At 39.0% G+C, this 20,799-nt stretch overlaps 1 protein-coding gene across 4 annotated transcripts in view; it reads right to left on the reverse strand.

The window, feature by feature from the left end:
* Positions 1–20,799, reverse strand: part of ADAMTS3 (ADAM metallopeptidase with thrombospondin type 1 motif 3) — a 261,134-nt gene that overhangs the window by 237,695 nt on the left and 2,640 nt on the right. The window contains exon 3 of one of the 4 annotated variants that reach the window (XM_025435584.3): positions 2,070–2,476. The exons of 1 other annotated variant lie outside the window; for it this stretch is intronic. In XM_025435584.3, the coding sequence (XP_025291369.1) occupies positions 2,070–2,476 (407 nt within the window). Of the gene's footprint in view, positions 1–1,153; positions 1,289–2,069; positions 2,477–20,799 lie in introns of those variants that run through there. 2 more of the 4 variants (XM_025435586.3, XM_035719966.2) reach the window with 2 other exon arrangements.

The following is a 20,799-nucleotide window of genomic DNA, read 5'->3' on the forward strand; positions in this document are numbered from 1 at the left end:
TCCCAGATGGAGCTGAAGGCCTCAGTCACTTATGTCTGGTTCAAAACTCTGTCCTATTCATATCTCCAAAACATATTTCCCTTAACTACCAATTTTCCAAGTTAAACATGATTCTAACATACATATACACAAGCCAGATATTTTGACACTTAAATCTATGGCAAATTTAACATCTTGGAGCTGCATGAGGATGGTTACCACTACTCCTTCCACCACTTCACAGTGCCTAGCACAGAACTTGGTCCATTACTAGTTCCTACAAATATCGTTTAATTAATCAATTAATGGATCAAAGCCTGGAACAAATGAAAACTTGTAGGGTGCAGTGGTAGTGTAGTATACGTACATACTCGATATCAATTGACACATGATGCTAACACCATATCTTAAAAGTAAGAAATTAAAGAATCCTAATAATTAACATTCATTCAGACTTTATATCTATTTTCCTCTTCCTTATAACAACTTACTATAGCCCCAGAGTTCTTGTATCTATGATCAGATAATTTGACATGTACAGAAAGAAAAATACTGATTGCTAGGTAAGGTGTAAAAATCACTGTGATGATGCATTAAAATAAGTTTCTTGCCTTTTATCTTCCTCAAACTGATTTTCTAGCCAATATCCCACATTTCAAATATTAATGGAAGAGATAGAAAGTACATAATTTTTATGCTATAAAACTAAAAAATAATAGTGACTTAAGTTTTATACTCAATATATTTAAATGTATTATAAAACAATACCCTTTATTTGATTTATGTTCTTTTCTATCTTGGTAATACTGAATCAAGCTCTCTCAATGAATATTTTAAACTTTATCTTCCAGAAAGTACCGTCTTTTTTATTTCCTATTCAATGACTTAATTAATTCACATCTATCCAACCCTTGTATAGAATGAGAAGAATTTGAGCGATTCCTTATGCCTTCAAATCCCAGAATATGGTCTAGCACCAAATGCAAGCGTATAGATCCTAATCTAATGGAGTCCAACTTGAACACTCGGGACCTGCTACATGTGCTCTGTTCAGCTTTCTGTGCTGTCTTTTAAAACCCTACAGGACATCAAGAGGCAATACAAGACTGCAAAAATAAAGCCTAAAACAATTACCTCACCAGCATTCAGTAAAAGTAAAACATATGTATCATACCTCCTCTGGGTTGGGCCTATGAATAGAAGGAACAATAGCAAAAAATTCATGGTATTGTTGGAGGACCAGCTAAGGTAGAATAATTATAAGCAGGAACATAAGGAATATTTTGAGAACTCCCAGAAGAGTGACAAAACAAAGGGAATAGCTCTGAACTCCCAAGAAACAGCAGCCTGGCAACCATAGAAAGAAAAATGGTTGATTTTTTGAACAAAGACTTGGAGTCAACTGTGGATGGAAGAGGCATAAACACTGACACACTTTTCAAATAACATCTGAAGATACAAAGCAAATAAAAATACTTCACATCTGCAGAGTGGGTAAAGAAAGGTCAGTTACTATTGGCCTCAATAACAAAACTAAAGAGCAATATATATGGGTATTTTAGTTGAGAATAAAGAAAAAACTAAATCAAAGCCATGATGCAGAGAGAACTACATCTCATGTTTGTAAAGTAATGCTATTTGAACAAATTCTGACAAAGGATCTGCTCATTTCCCATTTTAGCATTCTGTGGGGAAGCAAAGGAATGCATTAAAATACCTTCTTTACGAAGATATCCAAAGTTTCCACATAAGAAGTGAAATACTATCATTTTGGAGGAATCTACATTTCTTTAGAAAATTTTCAGAATGCTTTGAAAGAAATAAGGAAATAAAATTACCCAATGTAACACTCGTGAAAATATAAGCAAAAGTGCTACAATAGGTATCTTTTGCTTCTTGGAAAATGCTGTCCTCATGGCAAAATTAAGCCAAAGCACACATCTTTGAGAGTAAAATGCTTTCTCAAGCTCCTTCCTGAACTTAAAATATAATAGTACGGCTTCCTTTCCACCTCTACCTTCCAAACCACGCTGGAGCCATGCTACGCTCCCAAACACCTGCAAACACATACACACAAAAGGGAGTCTTACCAGACCATCACAGTTGCTAATGGCAACAGAGGTTCCTGGAATGTCCATGATGTCACCAACATAAGCACAGTTAGTCTGCAAAGGCTCTGTTTTCCAGATTCTTTCTGAAGCACTTCCTGCTTGATGATCATTAATGGGGTCAGTTGTATTCTCAGGCACTAGAGATGTCTCGTGCCATTCCACAACAGCCCCAGGAGCTACTAGCTGAGTGTTGGGCCTTAGTCGCAGATGAAAATCTCTTCCAAATGCTGTGATGTTAAAGAACAATTGCTCAGAGTTGGAAGACACGTCCCTCGGTGACCTCTTTTTGTGATTTGCAGAAAGAATATGGGAGAGATAGTGTCCTTCAAAATTTGTGCTGACTGGAGTCACCAGCTCATACTCACTCTGTCCCTTTATTGGTAAATCTGTGGGGTGAAAAATAGAATTGTAGAACCCTGTGTGACAAGAGAACACAGGAGGACATAACACAGGCACCTCACAAGACTGTACCTCAACTTGCATAATAAATATATTCCTGAACTATCTCATAAGCATGAAATTTTGAGAACTCAAGTCATTTCTCAACTATACTTAGGTAACTATGGGTTCAATGAATCATTTTTTAAAAAACTGTATCACAATGTGAATATTCGTATCTCATTTATATGTTTGAGAGCATGAATATAATAAGTGTCCATAAACGATATCTGGCTTACTTATAATCAAGACATGCTCCCAATTAATTTATTATTGGCATAACTGACACCTGCTACAAGTTTTTAACAAAGCTTTTGCTATTATGTAGAAGAAATCTTTTTATTTTACTTTTTCCCTGTAAAAATCCTAGAGTTTCTGCCAATTACAACAGCTACTTTATGTTGGATTTACCATGGCCTATTATTTAATACACTTAGTTCATAGCGCTGTAGTTTATACACAATTTTTCTATCATAACAAACCTAACAATCACACTTCAAGCGTGAGCAAACTGAAATTCAGGAAGTATGTGCCCAAGTTCAAGTAACTGTAAAGCTCAGGGATGAGTCCAAGTCATACTCCAAAGCCCATACATACATTCTTCCACCTCATAAATCACAGATCACTATCAGAAAATGAGGAGAATGGGTAAGTAGAAATCATAATTTATAAATTAAATATGCAGATGCTGGTCAGTCAAGAGCAAATGGCATTGCCATTTTGAACTGAATTCCTTTCATGGGACAGATACTCATTTTAATATGAATGTATTTGGAGTCCACCTTACATCATGGGTGGCTAGCTACATATTAAACTCAATTTCACAATTAATTCTCCTAGTTTAGCCAAATGCATTATGTCTGCCAACATGCAAACACCCTTGGGAAAGATAACGCATTGAATAAACCATTTATCCCTTACTAGAAATGATTTTGAAGCAAGATAATGGATCCTGGAAAAGGAAATGAGGACAAGGATGAGAAAAGAAGACGAGCAAAATCCGGTAACAGAATTTAAAAGTCCCCCACCTTCATGATTCTAGCCTAAGACTAGTCCTGCAGTATGTTAAAGAACCCTGAAAAAAAAGATTCTATGATCCACGAATACTTCTCACCTAGCACAATCACATGTATGTGATCCAATAAATGAAAGCATAAGACTCATAAATGAGCCTACAATCTATGATCTTATAGAATATTTTCATTATTTTCCTGCTTTTTAAATCCTTCAAATAGTGTATAAAGTACCAGAAGGCATTTTATAATGCCTTGAAAATTCTTTGAGTGCATGTTGGTTATCACTATGCCATTCAGAATGGCCAACGTATTTAAACAAAATACCCTTCTTTATTAAATACACAGATCAAATAATACTGCTGTAAATATTTACTGGGAGGAGGAGTGAGGATTGTACTATCACAGAGTAAAGTGAAGGCCACCTCCAACACTCGGAGGAACAGCAGCACAGTCCCTGCCTGTAGTCAAGGACCTACACTAGGCATCAGCATAAGCATGGACACAAAGATGTGGTCTCTCTTACAGCCAAATCCATGGGGAATACTTCTGTAAATTCTGGTTTATAGAAAGAACTGGAAACTTTAGGAATGAATTTGAGTGTTGCAGGAGCAGAGTGATGGAGAGGAAGGAATCCACAGTAAGAGATGAGTCAGGCTCTTCATGTGGAGTGTCAAAGGCTATCCCAAATTAAGTATAAATTCCTTAAGGACAAGAAACTCCCCCATTCAGCTTGGTATTTCCAGTATCATCTAACACAAGATTTTACATATGCCAGGGTCTCTTGTCAGTAGGATTTGCTTAACATGTATCAAGTCAGCAATGCAGGTAACTAGAGAACTTCTGCATTGTCTATGCTGCTACACACTAACTTACAGGATGCACTACCTGAGGTCCAAGGACCTTCTGGCTGCACTAGTAATCCCACTTGTAACTCTATTTAACCATTCGTTTACTGATTCAAGGGAAGGAGATTTCCCATCTCCGCTGAAGGAGATTCGCATCACCAAAATCTAGACAATATACTAATGCCTGGATTAAGCAATTAGAGAATTAGAAAATTTAGGAAGAATGCAAGGAGGCTCCTTCCTCCACACCCAAAAGGACACCCAAAGCCTCATGCTCACAGCAAACCATGCATCCTGGATTCTCTGGGACTGTTCCATTTTCACACTGTCAGACAGTAAGCTCTGCATTTTTATTCAGAATAAACATGGCAGGGATCCCTGGGTGGCTCAGCAGTTTAGCGCCTGCCTTCAGCCCAGGGCATGATCCTGGAGTCCAGGGATCGAGTCCCACATCAGGCTCCCTGCATGGAGCCTGCTCCTCCCTCTGCCTGTGTCTCTGCCCCTCTCTCTCTCTGTCTCTCTCTCTGTCTCTCATGAATAAATAAATAAAATCTTTAAAAAATAAATAAATAAACATGGCACATAGAGCTTTGTCTTCTCTGATGCTAAATAATAAATCATTCCTAAAATGTGCACAAAAGACATACTGTTGAAATTAAACCCGGAATGAATAATTTTCCAGTCGGCAATTATTGTAATCAAGGGAAAAAAGATGCACTTAGTAGCCCCTCAGGCTACCATCCCCTTGGATAGTAGTTAGCAGAAATGACAAAGGAGCCACCAGGTCACCTACCATTTCCAGGCAGGATAAATTCTGGGCACTGTGCTTTGGGTTCAAGAATATACCATCTCTGTGGAATATGAGAAATAGTGCAAGGGACCATAAGGGAAGTAGGAGACACTGAATGGGGAAAATCAGAGAGAAAGACAAGCCATGAAGGACTCTTAACTCTAGGAAACAAACTGAGGGTTACAGAAGGGGAGGAGGGTAAGGGAACAGTATAACTGGGTGACAGGCGCTAAGGAGGGCACTGTGATGTGATGGGCACTGAGTGTTACACTACATGCTGGCAAACTGAATTTAAATTAAAAAAAAAAGAATATACCATCTCTAATTCTCACAGCAATCACAGCAGGCGGGTATTATCCATAGTTTACAAATGAAAAAGCAGGACTAGGGACACCTGGGTGGCTCAGTGGTTGAGCGTCTGCCTTTGGCTCAGGTCGTGCGTGGTCCTGGGTCCTGGGGTCGAGTCCCACATCAGGCTCCCTGTGGGGAGCCTGCTTCTTCCTCAGCCTATGTCTCTGCCTTTCTCTGTGTCTCTCATGAATTAATAAAAATAAAATCTTAAAAAAAAAAAAAAGAAAGAAAGAAAGAAATGAAAAAGCAGGCCTAGAAGCCTGACACAGAGCAAGCAAGAAGCCAAAGGAAAATTTCAATTTTGATCATTTTGACACTGAAGACCATGCTCCTATGCTCATATTCACTTTGGAATAGATGAAACGTCTTGCTGTCAATTTCTAATTTAAGAGCTGACTTATAAAGGACACCTACCACAGGAATGACGACGTTCGGTCCACCGCAGCCAGCCAAGCAATTATTCCTCCAGTGTAGTTTCAAAACCTTCTCTAAAAGGCTCTTAAGTTCTCTGTCTTTGAGGGAAAAAGGGCGGGGGGGTGCAAGGGGACGGTAGGGAAGCCTCAAAGCTATCAAAAGTATTTTCATCTAAGATTACAATCATATAAGCAAATTAAACTCCAGTGTTAACGCACCATATTCAGATATCACACACCCCACAGGGCCAAATATTTCCCCAAAGTGGGACAGCCTAGGGATGAGGAAGGAACTACCTACAGAATCCGAGAGCAGTAAGCGAAGTCAGTGCATCACCCTGGACACGTTCTTTGGTTTCTCTTAGGCTCAGCATCCTCAAGTGTTACCTGGAGGCTAGTAGTACTTCCAACTTCATGGGTTTAGTGCAAGGTTTAAATGAGATTATGCAGAGGATGCAATAAATCCTACCTACTGAAAACTTAAAGGTAAGTTAGCTACTCATTAACATATCGCCCGTTGCAATTTTAAAATGGGAAACGATGCGACTGTCAGCAGAGGTGGCTGAAGGGCCACAGCAGCTGGTATGTAAAGGTTTTTGTGGGCCATAAATTCTACAAGCGCAAATGGCTAGAGCCACGATAAAGCCACACTGCAGTCCCTAAGTCCCCGAGCAGGACTCCGATGTAGTTAACCCTCCACAACTGGCTGGTGTCTGTGCATGCATGCTGCATCCCTCCAGGCGCCTCGGACAAGCTGCCTCATCTCACCGAGGAGCAAACCCACCACATGAGCCCCATACCCTAGTCCCCCTCGCCTTTGCAAGAACGGTTTCTGCAACTGGCCTCTCTTCTTTCCTTATCAGTTTCTCCACATCATTAGATCATTCCCATCAGCAAATAAATAAGCTGCCATCCCATCTCCCATCTTTGGTAAAAACTCTCATGATGCCACATCCCACTCGAACTGAGACCCCATCACTTTGCTACCCTTTATAGCAAAATGCTCCTTTTGGACTGACTAGATGTGTCCTATTCCTCTCTTTCCATCCTTGTTCTTTCTTGAACCCGACCCATTCAAGCTCTTGAAGTCACTAGTGACCCCAGGAATGGTCAAGACTCTCTACTTGCTGTATCAGCAGATTCTGACACAGCTTATTTCCCTTTCCTTGTTGCAATATGTTCTTTATTTAGCCTCCAGGATATCTTTTTCTTCTGGTTCTCCCTTTCCTCGGTGCTCTCCCCTCCTCATTCTCCTTCCTTACACCACTTGATTTCCATGACTTGTATATACCGCAGTGCCACAGGACCTGGTCCAGGGACTGACTCCTCTCTTCTGCATCTACCCACCCCGGCATGGTAAGTTCTTCCCATCCCATGAGTTTGGGGGGCTTCACAATCATTAACCTACAGCCCCAGCTTTATCTGTGAGCTCCTCTCTTGTCAACTCCATTGCCTTCTCCATATGGACATTCCCTAAGCCTCCAGCTCCACATTTCCAGAAGTAAACTTCCTATCTCCCTGCTCCCAAGTCAGTAATTGACAACCCTATCCTCCTAGCTACTTGGACCAAAAACCTGACTAAACTACCCTCAAACTCTTGTCACATCACGAATCAAATCTTTCAGCAAATTCTATTGACTCAGCCTTCAAGATGTCTCCAAACAGTGACCGCAGCTCATCACCAGCCCAGTTACTACCCGTGTCTAAGCCACTGGTTCAGCTTTGAATGAGTCCCACACCTGTTCTCCTTGCTTCTGCTCCTCCCCTTTATAAATTATCTTCAAAATAGAGCAGGAGAATTAAGGTGGCAGGTCAAGTCACTCTTCTCAAAACCCATTCCAGAATAAAATGGGTTTGCTCACTCCAGTAGGCTGGCACTGAGAATTCTCACATTTCAAGGTCACTGTGCTTGCTTTCCTCTGGGATCTCCCACCTCAATTCCTTCAGGTTTTTGTTCTTTTTTTTTTCTTAAGATTTTATTTATGTATTCATGAGAGACACAGAGAGGCAGAGACACAGGCATAGAGAGAAGCAGGCTCCCTGCATGCAGGACTCGAACCTAGGACACTGGGATCACTCTCTGAGCCTAAGGCTCAACCACTGAGCCACACAGGTCTTTATTTTAATGTGACCCTCTCCATGAGGTGTGTCTTGACCAGTATCCATCTCATCACTCTCTAGCCCTTTTCCCCATTTTACTTTTCCCCACAAAACCTGTCACTCTCTGGTATACTATAAATTGTACTTCTGTTTACTTAATTATTGTTTCTCTCAGTAGCATATGAGCTCCACGAAGGCACAGATTTTTACCTGTCCTCTTTATTACTATTCTCTAATGCCTAAAATAGAACCTGAAGTCACTAAATGAATACCTGTGAATGAATGAATGAATGAATGAATGAGTGAATGAATGGGAGCAGTTTGAGCCTGAGGGTATATCTAAAATTAGAATGTACTATTTTTCCCCAAATAGCAATTTATCACCAAGCAATCAAGGACAGCCAACTACACAAGGTGTCATATATCTCTACAGCCAGAATTTTGTTGGCAAATATTTCTACTTCTTACAGCTCTTTCCGGCCAGTAAATCAAACATTCCATTCTATCCAGATCTTATATTTAAGCTACTGAGAACCAGAAAGTAGATCTAGTCATTCAAACACCTCTCCTAGAATGCAGACCCAGAGCCCCTCGTACTTAGAAGCAAGCAGCAGGAAATCAGTCCCATTAGGCAATCCCTTTAGATATCCATAGAATATGTACACAGGTCAAAAATAAGAGACCTTGAAAATCATCTAATCGTTGCCTCTTTCTTACAATGAAGGCATCTCCAGTAATGATTTTTTTTTTTTAAGTTAGACGTGGAGTGCCTTTAACCTGCTCTTGCTCTCTGTGAAGAAAGATTTTTCTCTGACTATCCTGAGCCTCTCCATCTCTTCTCTCACCCTTCACCAGGTAAAGAAGAGTGATGTCTGTGATTGGTAAGTCTGGGAAAGACAAGAAGTTTGCAAAGCTCGGTGCCTCCCTCCTCATTCTTCTTCCTGGGAAGGATCCTAAAAAGGAGCACATGTTGTCTTCCATGTCACCAGCAGCAAGCCCTGCCCTACCAGTGGGGCCTGACACACCCTGGCTGGGGTGTGCACATCCTATCAAAGTGGGAAGCTCCTGTTTCCCCCCAGCCTTGTTTGTAAAAGATATCTTTATTACATCTTTATATCTATCTCTAACGTGTTCCTTCAAGCAAGTGAGCAGGGTATGTTTGCATTCAGGATTTCCTCAGAAACTCAAACTACCCTTATGAGAAAAGCATTGTAGTATCTCCAGTGGATGACTAATTATAACACTAACAATTCTCCTTGTCAGAGAATTCTCTGAATTCCTCATTTGAGAGTTTAACTTAATGCCTCTTCCTCTTTGTGCTAAATCGAAGAGACACTTTCTTGTGTGTGTGTGTGTGTGTGTGTGTGAGATACGTGTATACAAATGTATACACACACACTAATATTAAACCTAACCTGCACTGGGGCAGCTGGGTGGCTCAGTGGTTGAGCAAAGCCAGATGCCTTTGGCTCAGGTCATGATCCTGGGGTCCTGGGATCAAGTCTTGCAGCAGGCTCCCTGCATGGAGCCTGCTTCTCCCTCTGCCTGTGTCTCTGCCTCTCTGTGTGTCTTTCATGAATAACTAAATAAAATCGTAAAAATAAATAAAAATTTAAAAAATAAACAGAACCTCCATCAAAGTATTTGAGGAGGCACTGTTCTATGTTTCCATTTACTTACAAGCCTTTAAGCTGACCAGACTTTCCACTTTAATATCAACCATGTTAGAATTTTCTAATCTCTTCAAAATTTTAATCATTTCTGAGACTTTAGCCCCTTTTACACATGTACTGTGCACATGTACATAATAGGTCCTCAGTAAATACAGGTTAAAAGAAAAAGAGAAACTTCCCCCCATGCTGAGACTTGAACAGATCAGTTCTCTGCCTAGGATAATGTGTCATATCTTCTCTTCACCCCTAAAATATCTAAACCAAACTCCTCATTTTCACCTAAATATTCAGCTTGCCTTTCTGACTTTACTATCTCTGTTCCTGATGTGCTGATTCTCCCAAACCTCCAGGCTAGAAAACTGGCTTCACATCAACTTTTCCCCCCATTTAATATTTTCAGGTCCTACTGATTTCTCCTTAGAAATTTGTCAAACGAATCCCATTTCTTCCAATTGCCTCCTTGTCACCATACACTGCAAACCCCAAAGTGTCAAGTCCAAACTCCCCAACATAATTTGTCACTGCCAAATTTTGTATAAACTGTACCAAAACACTATCTGAATCACTGCCAGGAAAGTTGTTTTACAGTCCCACATGTAAATGTCTAAATTCTGCCGCTTACTACCTTTGTGATTTTGGTCACTTACAGCTTCCACTTCAGTACTCATCTGTAAAAATGAGGTTAATCGTATTTAATTCATAGACTTGTAAAAATTAACCGGCCTAATGCAAAGTGCTTAGACACTATTTGGCACATAGGAAGGGCTCAGTAAACATTAGGTATTAATATTACTAGGCTAGTCTCTCTGAATAGTTACAATGGCTCATCATTACTTCAGGATATAATAGATACAGAAAATAGCTTTTCTTCCATGTTGGACATGAAAATTGCTTTAAAGATCTCTACTAATCAAATCCCCTCACTTCACAAATAAAAAATTGAAATTCAAAGACTAGTTAACTGAACCCAAATCAAAACCGAACTGTCATTTAAGGCCCTCTGTGCTTAACTTCTTTGCAACATCATCTCCTGTATTGGTCTATTGAGATTCTAATGGGCTCACTAGACCCAACTTAATCATGCCTGTTCTTAAAATCCTGCTCTGCTATTCAGGCTTAGGGAAAGGCTGCTGCTTTCTCTCCAGCTATACAAATCCAACCTGGCCTCCAGGGCCTATGTCAAACCCCATCTCTCCCACGAAATCTTCCCTGCTATCTTGTCCAGGAGTACAGACCTGCTGGACTAAGCTTCTTAGATCTCATTGTCATGCATTACCTGTATAAAAGTCATAAAAATCTCTATTGGAGAAAAGTTATATGATTTTGCTTGTCCTTTCAGAGATTTTAAGCTCTTTGGGGTGGAGGTATGTTATCGTAACTATGTTTAAGTGTCCCCAGCATACAATATTCTTTGGGGGGAAAAAAATCAATGGCAATTTTTGGAAGTGGAGATTCTTGAGAAGGAGTGCTTTCACAGTACGCCACTGTGGCCCATGCTCTGGGATCATCTTAATTCCTTCATGCATTCCGTCTCAGAAGCTCACGACTGAGGACAGGCTAACTTGGTATCTGTCTAATATATTGTGCAATGATACCCAAATATCTCCTAGAGGTTATTAGATGTCCCCAGCACATTACAAAGACCACACTATAGGACAGTAAGAGAACAAAAGCATTCAGTAGTATAATCAACATTACTAAGACCCCAAATGACTACTGTACAAAGCTCACACATATCACAGCAATCTTTAGTTGATCTAATTAAGCCCAGAGCTACTCCTGGCACACAAAATAGTGAAATACTTGTAATTGAGGCATATGGTTTGAGTTCCCAAGCAAAGAAGGGAGGAGGAAGGGTGCAATGGTTGAAAACTAAAGGTCTGGAGTCGGAAAATACTGCATTTAAATTCTGATTCCAAGCTGATGCATATTATGACCTCTGTAAGCAAATTACGAAAATTAAGGCTCAGAGAGAAGCTGTCTGTAAAATGAGGATAATGGGCTCAAACAGGGTAAGGCACATAAAAGACTTAGTCCAGCTAGTAACAACGTAATAAAGGAAAAATTAGCTGATGTTGTTAGCACCGTGACCATCCCCATCTAGCTAGAGCTACGGAAGATGGAAGTTGGCTTCCAATTCTTCCACATCCCAGCCCCTCTCAGGCCTCTCCCATCTCCACTCCCACCCCACTCTGTGTTTCTGATCCTAAGATCCCTCAGAAGGGATCTTACGTTCCCTGTCAACAGTAGGCCTGAAATCCAGGCTAGCTGTTAACAACCCAGACCCTGTCACCCCACCCAAACACTGGGATTCTCTCCCAAGAACTGGTTGATTACTATAAAGAGACAGTTTACACAGGCAATTTCCTTTTTCAGGTACAAATTCTCAGTATGCAACAATCTGGCCACAAGAATGAAATCGAATAAGCACTTTCAAAATCTGCTAAAGAAGCAGCTCCAACAACAACATTTCCAAATCCTCGGCTAAGGGTAGGAGAATGACTTTCATCAGAAATGACAGGAGCCAGCTGCTCCAGGAAAAAATGTGAGCAGGGTGACGAGTGGACGTTAAAGAGGACACCACACACTGAAGGGCTTCCCAAGGCTGCAAACACAAACGGAGAAGCAGACACATCTTCACTGAAAGGCAATTAAAAGTGAGTTGTGACACATGCTGAACTCCTGAACACAGCCAAATGCTTTTCTCTCCACTTCATCTCCTCTAGGCTCTTATCATCACAAGGCAGAGAACAACCTCCCTGAAGTCTTTTATTTTAGTTGCAAACCTACTCTCACAGTCAAAGATTCGATTTTTCATCAAGCTCTTGGAGAAAAAAGAAAACCCCCTTCTTTTCTTAACTCGTTAAGAAAGAACAAATAGTCATGAGCCTAAAAATTCTTCTCATTTTTTAAAATCTGTTTTTTTCATAAATATTTGTTGCCATTGCACAATGTTTACGTTCAAGAGAGTCACTTAGGAAAAAATAGCACATTCTTTAGTGTTCCAGAACATGAAATCAGGTAAGAGATCTTTCAAGAAAAAAAGAAGAAGAAAAATATCCAAGTATTTTTGTTTGTTTGTTTGCTACATCTTAAAATGATCAAATGATCAATAACAGAATAGCAAGTAGAGAAGTTTTTTGTTTTGTTTTGTTTTGTTTTTGTTTTGTTTTGTTACATGGGGTCCCAATGCCAAATGTTAACATTCCAATCTTAGTTTTTAAAGAAGTACGTCTAATGGTTATATTTATCATCACTGGAAGTTTTACAGACTCAAGAGCTGTATTAGACATTCTATAAATTAATATTTCTCATACATTGTACAATTTTTTTGACAGATAATACTTTTAAAGACTAATATTGAACCTAGAATTTAAAGCCAGGAAAACAAGCATTTATCCCCCAGGACCAAAGGCTGAGGAAAATATGACAGATAAGATATGTGAACAAAGGGATCCCTGGGTGGCGCAGCGGTTTAGCGCCTGCCTTTGGCCCAGGGCGCGATCCTGGAGACCCGGGATCGAATCCCATGTCGGGCTGCCGGTGCATGGAACCTGCTTCTCCCTCTGCCTATGTCTCTGCCTCTCTCTCTCTCTGACTATCATAAATAAATAAATAAAATTTAAAAAAAAAAAAAGATATGTGAACAAAAAAAATAAAAATAAAAATAAAAAAATAAAATAAAATAAAATAAAAAGACATGTGAACAGTGTTTTTAAAGGTTTTCACTGAAACCTACTTGTGGTGATTATATTTTCCAAATCTAAAATAGTCTGGCTCACAGAATGACAAAAGTATGGGAAACTGGGACAGTCCATCAGGCCACTGTATTAGCTTCCTATTGCTGCTGTAACAAATCGCCACAAGCTTGGCGATCTAAAACAATGCATACTTATTATCCTATAGTTCTGGAGGCCAGAAGTCTGAGGTAGGTCACATGGGTCTAAAATCAAGGTGTCAGCAGGGTTGCATTTGTTCAAGAAGCTCTAGGAATAATCTATTTCCTTGACTTTTCCAACCTCCCGAGGCCATCTGTATTCCCTGGCTCACGGGTCCCTTCTTTCATCTTCAAAGCCAGAAACAACAGACCAAGTTCTTTCCTATGCCACTCTCTCTCTAGTTTTGTCTTTTTGTCTCCTTCTTCCATTTATAAAGACAGACCCAGAAAATCCAGGATAATTTCCCTATTTAAAGGCCAACTGATTAGCAACTTTAATTCCAATCTGCAAACTTAACTCCTCTTGGCCATGGAACATAACATATTCAGGAGTGCCAGGAATTCAGATGCAGACATCTCTGGGAGGACCATTATCCCACCTACCACAGCTGCCAGTCCCCATGCAGTATGCTGGGAAGCCCTCATCCCATGGCATTATTACAAGTGTGCTCCCCAGCATCCACACTCCTTTTTATTTGATTGCACCCCAGTTTTCTCTCAGGGTAACCATCCTACCTTCCATTCTCAGTCCCTATAAGTCAAGAGTGAAATATCTTAATCCAAGCCAATCAGAGCACTATATCCCCTGACCATAGTAAATGTTTCAAGGATAAGCTCATGACTCAAGTCAAGTAGCCAATAAAAGCCCCACCAGGAACTTTTGCTGGAGTTGTCAAAAAGCAAGTGCTCTGTCCAGTGGGATGAAAGGTAGAATGGAGGCGTAGAGATGCTGGCAATAGTCTTGGCCACGACCTGAAGGGCCACTAATCATATTTTGATAAAGAAATAAAGCCAAAAAAAAAAAAAAAAGAAATAAAGCCAACGCAGGAAAATGAGGAAAAAAAAAAAGAGTCAGGGGAGGAGAGGGAGGGATTTCTAACATTGTCTGAGCCCTCAGTTCAGCTATACCTGCCTTTGATTACCTGATCAATTTGTTTTCCTTAACCACTGTCAACTGGATTCCTGTTATTTGCATCCAAAAGAGTCATGATTAATACAGTATCTTTCTCTCAATGAAATGGAAAGAGGGATCCCTGGGTGGCGCAGCGGTTTGGCGCCTGCCTTTGGTCCTGGACACCCGGCATCGAATCCCACGTTGGGCTCCCGGTGCATGGAGCCTGCTTCTCCCTCTGCCTGTGTCTCTGCCTCTGTGTGTGTGTGTGTGTGTGTGTGTGTGTGTGTGTGACTATCATAAATAAAAAATTTAAAAAAAAGAAATGGAAAGGACTTTCATTAAACAAGGTGAAAAATAAGAAAGAATTCCATCCAGTATACATGAAATATAGTTGGCATGGAGTCTGTATGGAATAATTGTTTTACACTGTTCATTCCTTTCCCAACTCCCCCTTCTACTATCATATTCCAATGAATTAAGCAATACTATATTGAGATATCAACATTAAGATAATACATGAAAATAGCATTCTCAAAGAGCTGTCACATGGTGAACTGAGTGGCTGGAGAGTTTACAAGTCCTTGACACAGTCAATTAAGGTTCCTGGAAACTCATGGTGTAGGCAGACCTACCAAAAATGTACAGATTAGAATGGGGTGGCTCTCACTGAGTAAAAGTGTTTTTTTTTAAAAAGCACAAGACTAAAAAAAAAAAAAGAAGAAATTAAAAAAAAGCACAAGACTAGAATATATTTCTACTAATATTATCCTAGTTTGCCTCCCATAGGCTAGCACTTTATGAATATTTTACAATTCTATGAAGTAAGTAGTAGTAGTATGCCTATGTCCATATAGAAGAGATGCTTTGAGAGGTTAAAGTCATCAGCTAGAAAGTAGCAAACCACAGAGTAAACAGTCTATGCCCCTGACCATTTGATGGAAAAAAGGCAATGAATATTAACAGGTCCTCTACTGGATATGCTGGTTATGTTTTATTTATTTATTTTGATTTTTGATTTTTTGATTTTTTTTTTTTTTTTGCTGGTTATGTTTTAGATTAAGGAATGGACTTTATATATAAAAAAGAGATTTTTACATATAAAAGAAAGAATTCAAACTCATGAATAATGATTTCAATCATTCCTTTTAATTTGTGTGTCTCTACACATATAAAAATATAAATACTAAATATGAAGAAAAACTTGTAGAAAATGTAATTTAACATCTAAGATCCCAGTATTTGAAGATTCATATATATAATCCCATCTTACTTCCTACCAATTTCCTAAATGTTATTTTTGTTCTATCAGTCACTTCATAAGCATGATAGACTGTTTCATGCTGCTCACAATTCATTCTAAATTCCATAAAGATTCATCATGCTGAATATGTGGCAATCATTTTTATAAACAAGAGCCTGACATTACCACAAAATCTTCTAAGGATTTACAGTTAGCAAGATCACATAAACATATTTGGAAAATTAGGATGGATAAATTACATGTGGGAACAGAGATTCCTAAACTAGGACACTTCCCATGCTTTACTATCCATTCTAAAGAATAATATAACTCTCAAATTCTATGAGGTGGATGAATCTTCTCATAGTACTCATAAAATTTACAAAATGTTTTCATCATTGGTCATACCTTTGAGTACTCGGTAATTAGAAAAACAATTAATTCTCTGCATCTTTCAAAGACCACATAATCAAATATTTAAAAATTATATTCAGATTTAAGAAGAGCAGAGCCAAAACTAATTTAAAACTGAAGTTTTTAAAAATTAACACCTCCCTATAGCACTAGTAAAAGTTCAGATCATACAAACTGCTTCAAAAGCCATCTGTTGAAACATATCATATTAATTTGGTTTTATGCAGCAATCAGCTTCTAGGGCTCTCTTCTAAAGTGGTCATTTGAAAAGTGGGCAGCTATCTATGCAATATTCATTATCATGAGAAAATAGGTATCATTAGGGAAATAAGTACATAAATTATGGTTTATCAGGATAATGAGATTAAAATTATGTTTATAAGGATTTTGTAATGATATGGGAAGTTATACTAAAATAGCAAACAAAAACATGTAATCTACACAATCTGTGTACTGAAAGATGACTAAGAATATGCTAAATTATAACAACAGTTTGATATTTAAGATGATTGTCAAAAAATCTGAGGAATACAGAAAAACTCTAAAGAAGACAATTATAATGGGCAATGTAAAATATCTATATTCAGAAAAAAACTAATTAAAAAGAAAAATTCAACAATTTCTAATAATAGAAGTAGCACAGCTTAGGAGTAACAGCTGATCTCTATTGGAGCAACACTAAAGAGAAGGTTCCCAAAATTCTGACAGTAGAGTTCCATCTAAGTCATCACTGTCAATATATCCAGTCCAAGTAGCATAACCAAATCCTTCATATTGAAACCACTCATGATTTTACCAGGCAATTTGGAATCGTCCCTAATGGTTTTCCAAGGTAATCTGGATTGGCTATCCACAAGCAAAGAATGCTTAGAGATGATCATCCTGGAAGCAGAAACGACCATGGGAATTTCTTAACATTTCTGAGCAATATTATGGTTATTTGGTACAGTGGCAAGAAAAAACAGTCAACGTATGGGGAAGAAATATTTCAGCTAAACAGCAATAACAATTTGCTGGTAGTAGATTAACATCCTACACTAAATAACATCCTCATCTGTAAAGCTTAAAGCATTGAATATTACCCATTATCATGTTCAGTGGAGGGGTGGAAGCTAAATCAGTAAAGTCAACTGCATAATCTCTAGGTACAAGAAAGAACAATGGCCATAGAGGTACCTAAAATTCCAAATTTTATAAAGAATCCCTTTAAACCCCTTTAAATCACACTTTTCAGTCTTGCTGCTGGGTTGGTAGATTTTAAGCTCAGGTTATCTTATTTCCCCTAATGATCTCAAGTAGAAATCAGTGCAAACTTAGTGGCCATTCCAAACCTGCACATAATTCAGTTCAAGTTGCCAAATCTCACAGAACAGAAACAGAAAAGTCTAAGAAACCAAGAAATCAAGGTCCCTGAGCTTTGTGGAGTGAAAAGAAAGTTACAAGGAGTCTTGGTAACACTGAGTAATTAATTGTATAGTCATTGACACCATCCTCCTTTTCGTGGGGACTGATTAAACCTAGAGAGAGGCACAGAACAAGAGCATTTAAGAAAATTCCAAACACAGGTGCGTTCCAGTAGAGTACCCTGCTTACTAGATTTATGCACTGAATAACAAATATTTGAAGACCCACAAGGTACCAAGCCCAATTTTATATACTGGGTATACAGCAATTATCAAGACAAAGGGTTTGCTCTCATGAGGTCTACACCTGTAGAAATGCTAGTATAAGCAATTCACTAGGTGAAGTGACTTACACTAAACTTTGAAAACCAAATAAATCCCTGCAAACGATGAAAAAAAAATATTTCTCAGTCAACTGGATATTTAAGAGGACAAGATTAGCAACTTTATTTTGTTAAGAAATGAAATGGAATGTAATTTGAGACTTGGAAACAGAAATAGGGCAAAGAAAGATAGACATGCCCTGATTCCAAGAGAGGGGGTGAACGAGGGAACTCAGCAAAGCCTCACAATGATTTTTCCTCTAATGATACTCCGGCAATATCAAAGTGGTAGCTTATGAAACAAAGGGCTTAGAGAATTCTTTTGCAGATTCCCCGATTTCTACAGAACTATGATCATTTCCTAAGCCACAAGTGTCACAGAGCAGGAGTCCTTACCCAATCAGGCCAGCCAGCCAGCCGCCCACAATTACCCTAGGCATCCTACCAAGGCCATACTCTGAGTCAGAATGAAACCACTCCCTGATATGCCCCAGAAGTATGTTAACAACCTCATGAAACACACTTCCACATATATACACAATGCGTGCACACGCATACATGTACTATATGTATATATGTGTGTATGTGTGCACGTGTATGAGTGCATATATGTGTGGGTGTAAATAGGTGGGTAGATAAGTAGTTCCTCTTTGGTTGACAAAGGAGCAGAGAAGTAGGTCAGAGTTCAAAACCTATTTACCCATTTTCTCTAGGGTGAATCATACTTTCCCACATACCAAGAGAGCATTTTTTTTTTACTGGGTAGAGAGAGAAAGAAGCAATGGCCTGTTAACATACTATGTAGGTGATACCCCTATACGTATTCTTAACCTGCCCTCACCACATCTGCCTTCTCTCTACCTGAACAGAAGCCTTCCTGCTCTAGAGGACTGAAGCATATTAGAAGTATTTTTTTATTGTTTTCTTAAGCACATATTGTGTGCCTATATTTATAATAAAGAAACACTTAAAAACTGGCAAAATTAACCCCATCCCGTCAGAAGTCAAGAGGGTGGTTAGCTATCATGCGGGGATAGTACTAAGAAGGTGGCACGATTGCCAGTAATGTTGTATTGATCCAGATGCTAGTTATACAAGAGTGTTCCCTTCGTGAAGAATCAGTAAGGTGTACATTCATATGCACCAGCCTGCACGAATACTATATCTCAAAAGAAATTATTTCTCTAAATTGAGCTTCCTAATAATTTGCGACTTGTCATTAATTTATCTCTTCCTGAGACCTTAAGTTATGCAGAAATTATTTAGGACCATGGACTTTTCTCTAGCCAATTTGGACACCAATAAAAATAATTAACTCTACAAGCCTTATTAATCTTTTGTAATTGTACTATTGATCAAATAGCACCTCCAAGCAGCTACATAAAACCACTTTTAAATTAATTATTGGAAAAAATTTCCTTAACTATTTGTAGGCGAGAGCATTTTAACCTTCAGGTTGGCAACCCCTTGGTATGTGGATACAAGGGAAAGAAATCTCACTACTATAAGCAGATCTTTCAAAAAAATGTTTAAATCCCTTTTAAGGGCTATATAAATGATTATAACCCAAAGCCAAATGATAACTACACTTTTACTATCACAAGACTCATGAGTCAAACCTATTTTTATCTTTAGCTCTTCTCTTCACTCAATGTGAAAATGGTAAATAAAAATCACAGTAATAAAAGAGAGAAACCCCATAAAGCAAGAGGAACTTGGGATCAAGAAAATGTCCAGCAACACAACCTACAAGTCCCCTGAGCTCCCTTCTTCCACAAGGCTACTCATTTTCCTCCTGCCAAATTTATACACCCCTGCATCACTTCCTTCCCTGTAGAAACCTGTGACTAAAGTAATTGATATTCACATGAGGACTGGACCAAAGTCTAACTCAAGACCTCTTACAGGAGAACATGCTGATTCTATCCGAAAATTTAATCAAAGCCTATATTGTATTCCTTTGATAGAATGAGTAATCTTCTTTTTTTTCTTTTTTTAAGTAGGCTCCGCACCAAGTGTGGCTCAGGGAGGGCTCGAACTCATAACCCAGAGATGGAGACCTGAGCAGAGATCAAGATTTGGATGCTTAACGGAAAAAGCCCCCCAACCGCCCCATTCTAGCCTTCTAATGTATATATTGAAAAGTTGGGATGTTTAAGTAATCAAATGTTTGAGCAATAAAAAAGAAAGATAGCTTTTTTTTTTTCTGCTTGTTTGAGGATTTCTTTTAAATCCTTGTTTTAAAAAGATATATATTCATGGCTGAATGTTATCAGCTGCAAATAACGAATGTCTCTTCACAGACACTATACACTTCATGCAGTTCTCAGTCACTGTCCTCCCCTTTGCCTTACTCTCACTATGGAGGTCTAGACTTGAGGAAGAGTGCCAACAAAGCCAAACAATGTACAGGAAGGAAGCATTCTGACATATTCTGAGACAGCTATATATGGACATCCCTGGGCCCCAATCTTGGGGTCCCTCCATTAGTTTAGAAGAATGGAATCCTCCCAGATCCCCACTATGGGCTCTAGCAGGTAGCTGTGGAACCTCAAGCTCCTTTTTCTCCAAATCTGAAATATGCACAATGGTGTGTCTGCATCATGTGTGCTTCTGAGAGTGAGATGACGCACAAAGCAACGAATACAATGCCCAATGCACAGCACACGGGCAATGATGGGTAACTACGCTTGCAGTGATCAAAAGATTTTTCATCTCCAAGATGACTTTATAAGATCACTTGACAAATACAGAATTTATGGGGACTAATACTCTGCCAAAAACGAAAATTTATCTTTCAGAGTAATCCAAGTTAAATGTGTATAAAAACACTTTGAATGAAGCCTGGCTCCTGGCCTGATGACTTTCAGT

This window comes from Canis lupus, chromosome 13, assembly GCF_003254725.2.
Source record: "Canis lupus dingo isolate Sandy chromosome 13, ASM325472v2, whole genome shotgun sequence".
In the NCBI taxonomy this organism is placed as follows: domain Eukaryota; kingdom Metazoa; phylum Chordata; class Mammalia; order Carnivora; family Canidae; genus Canis; species Canis lupus.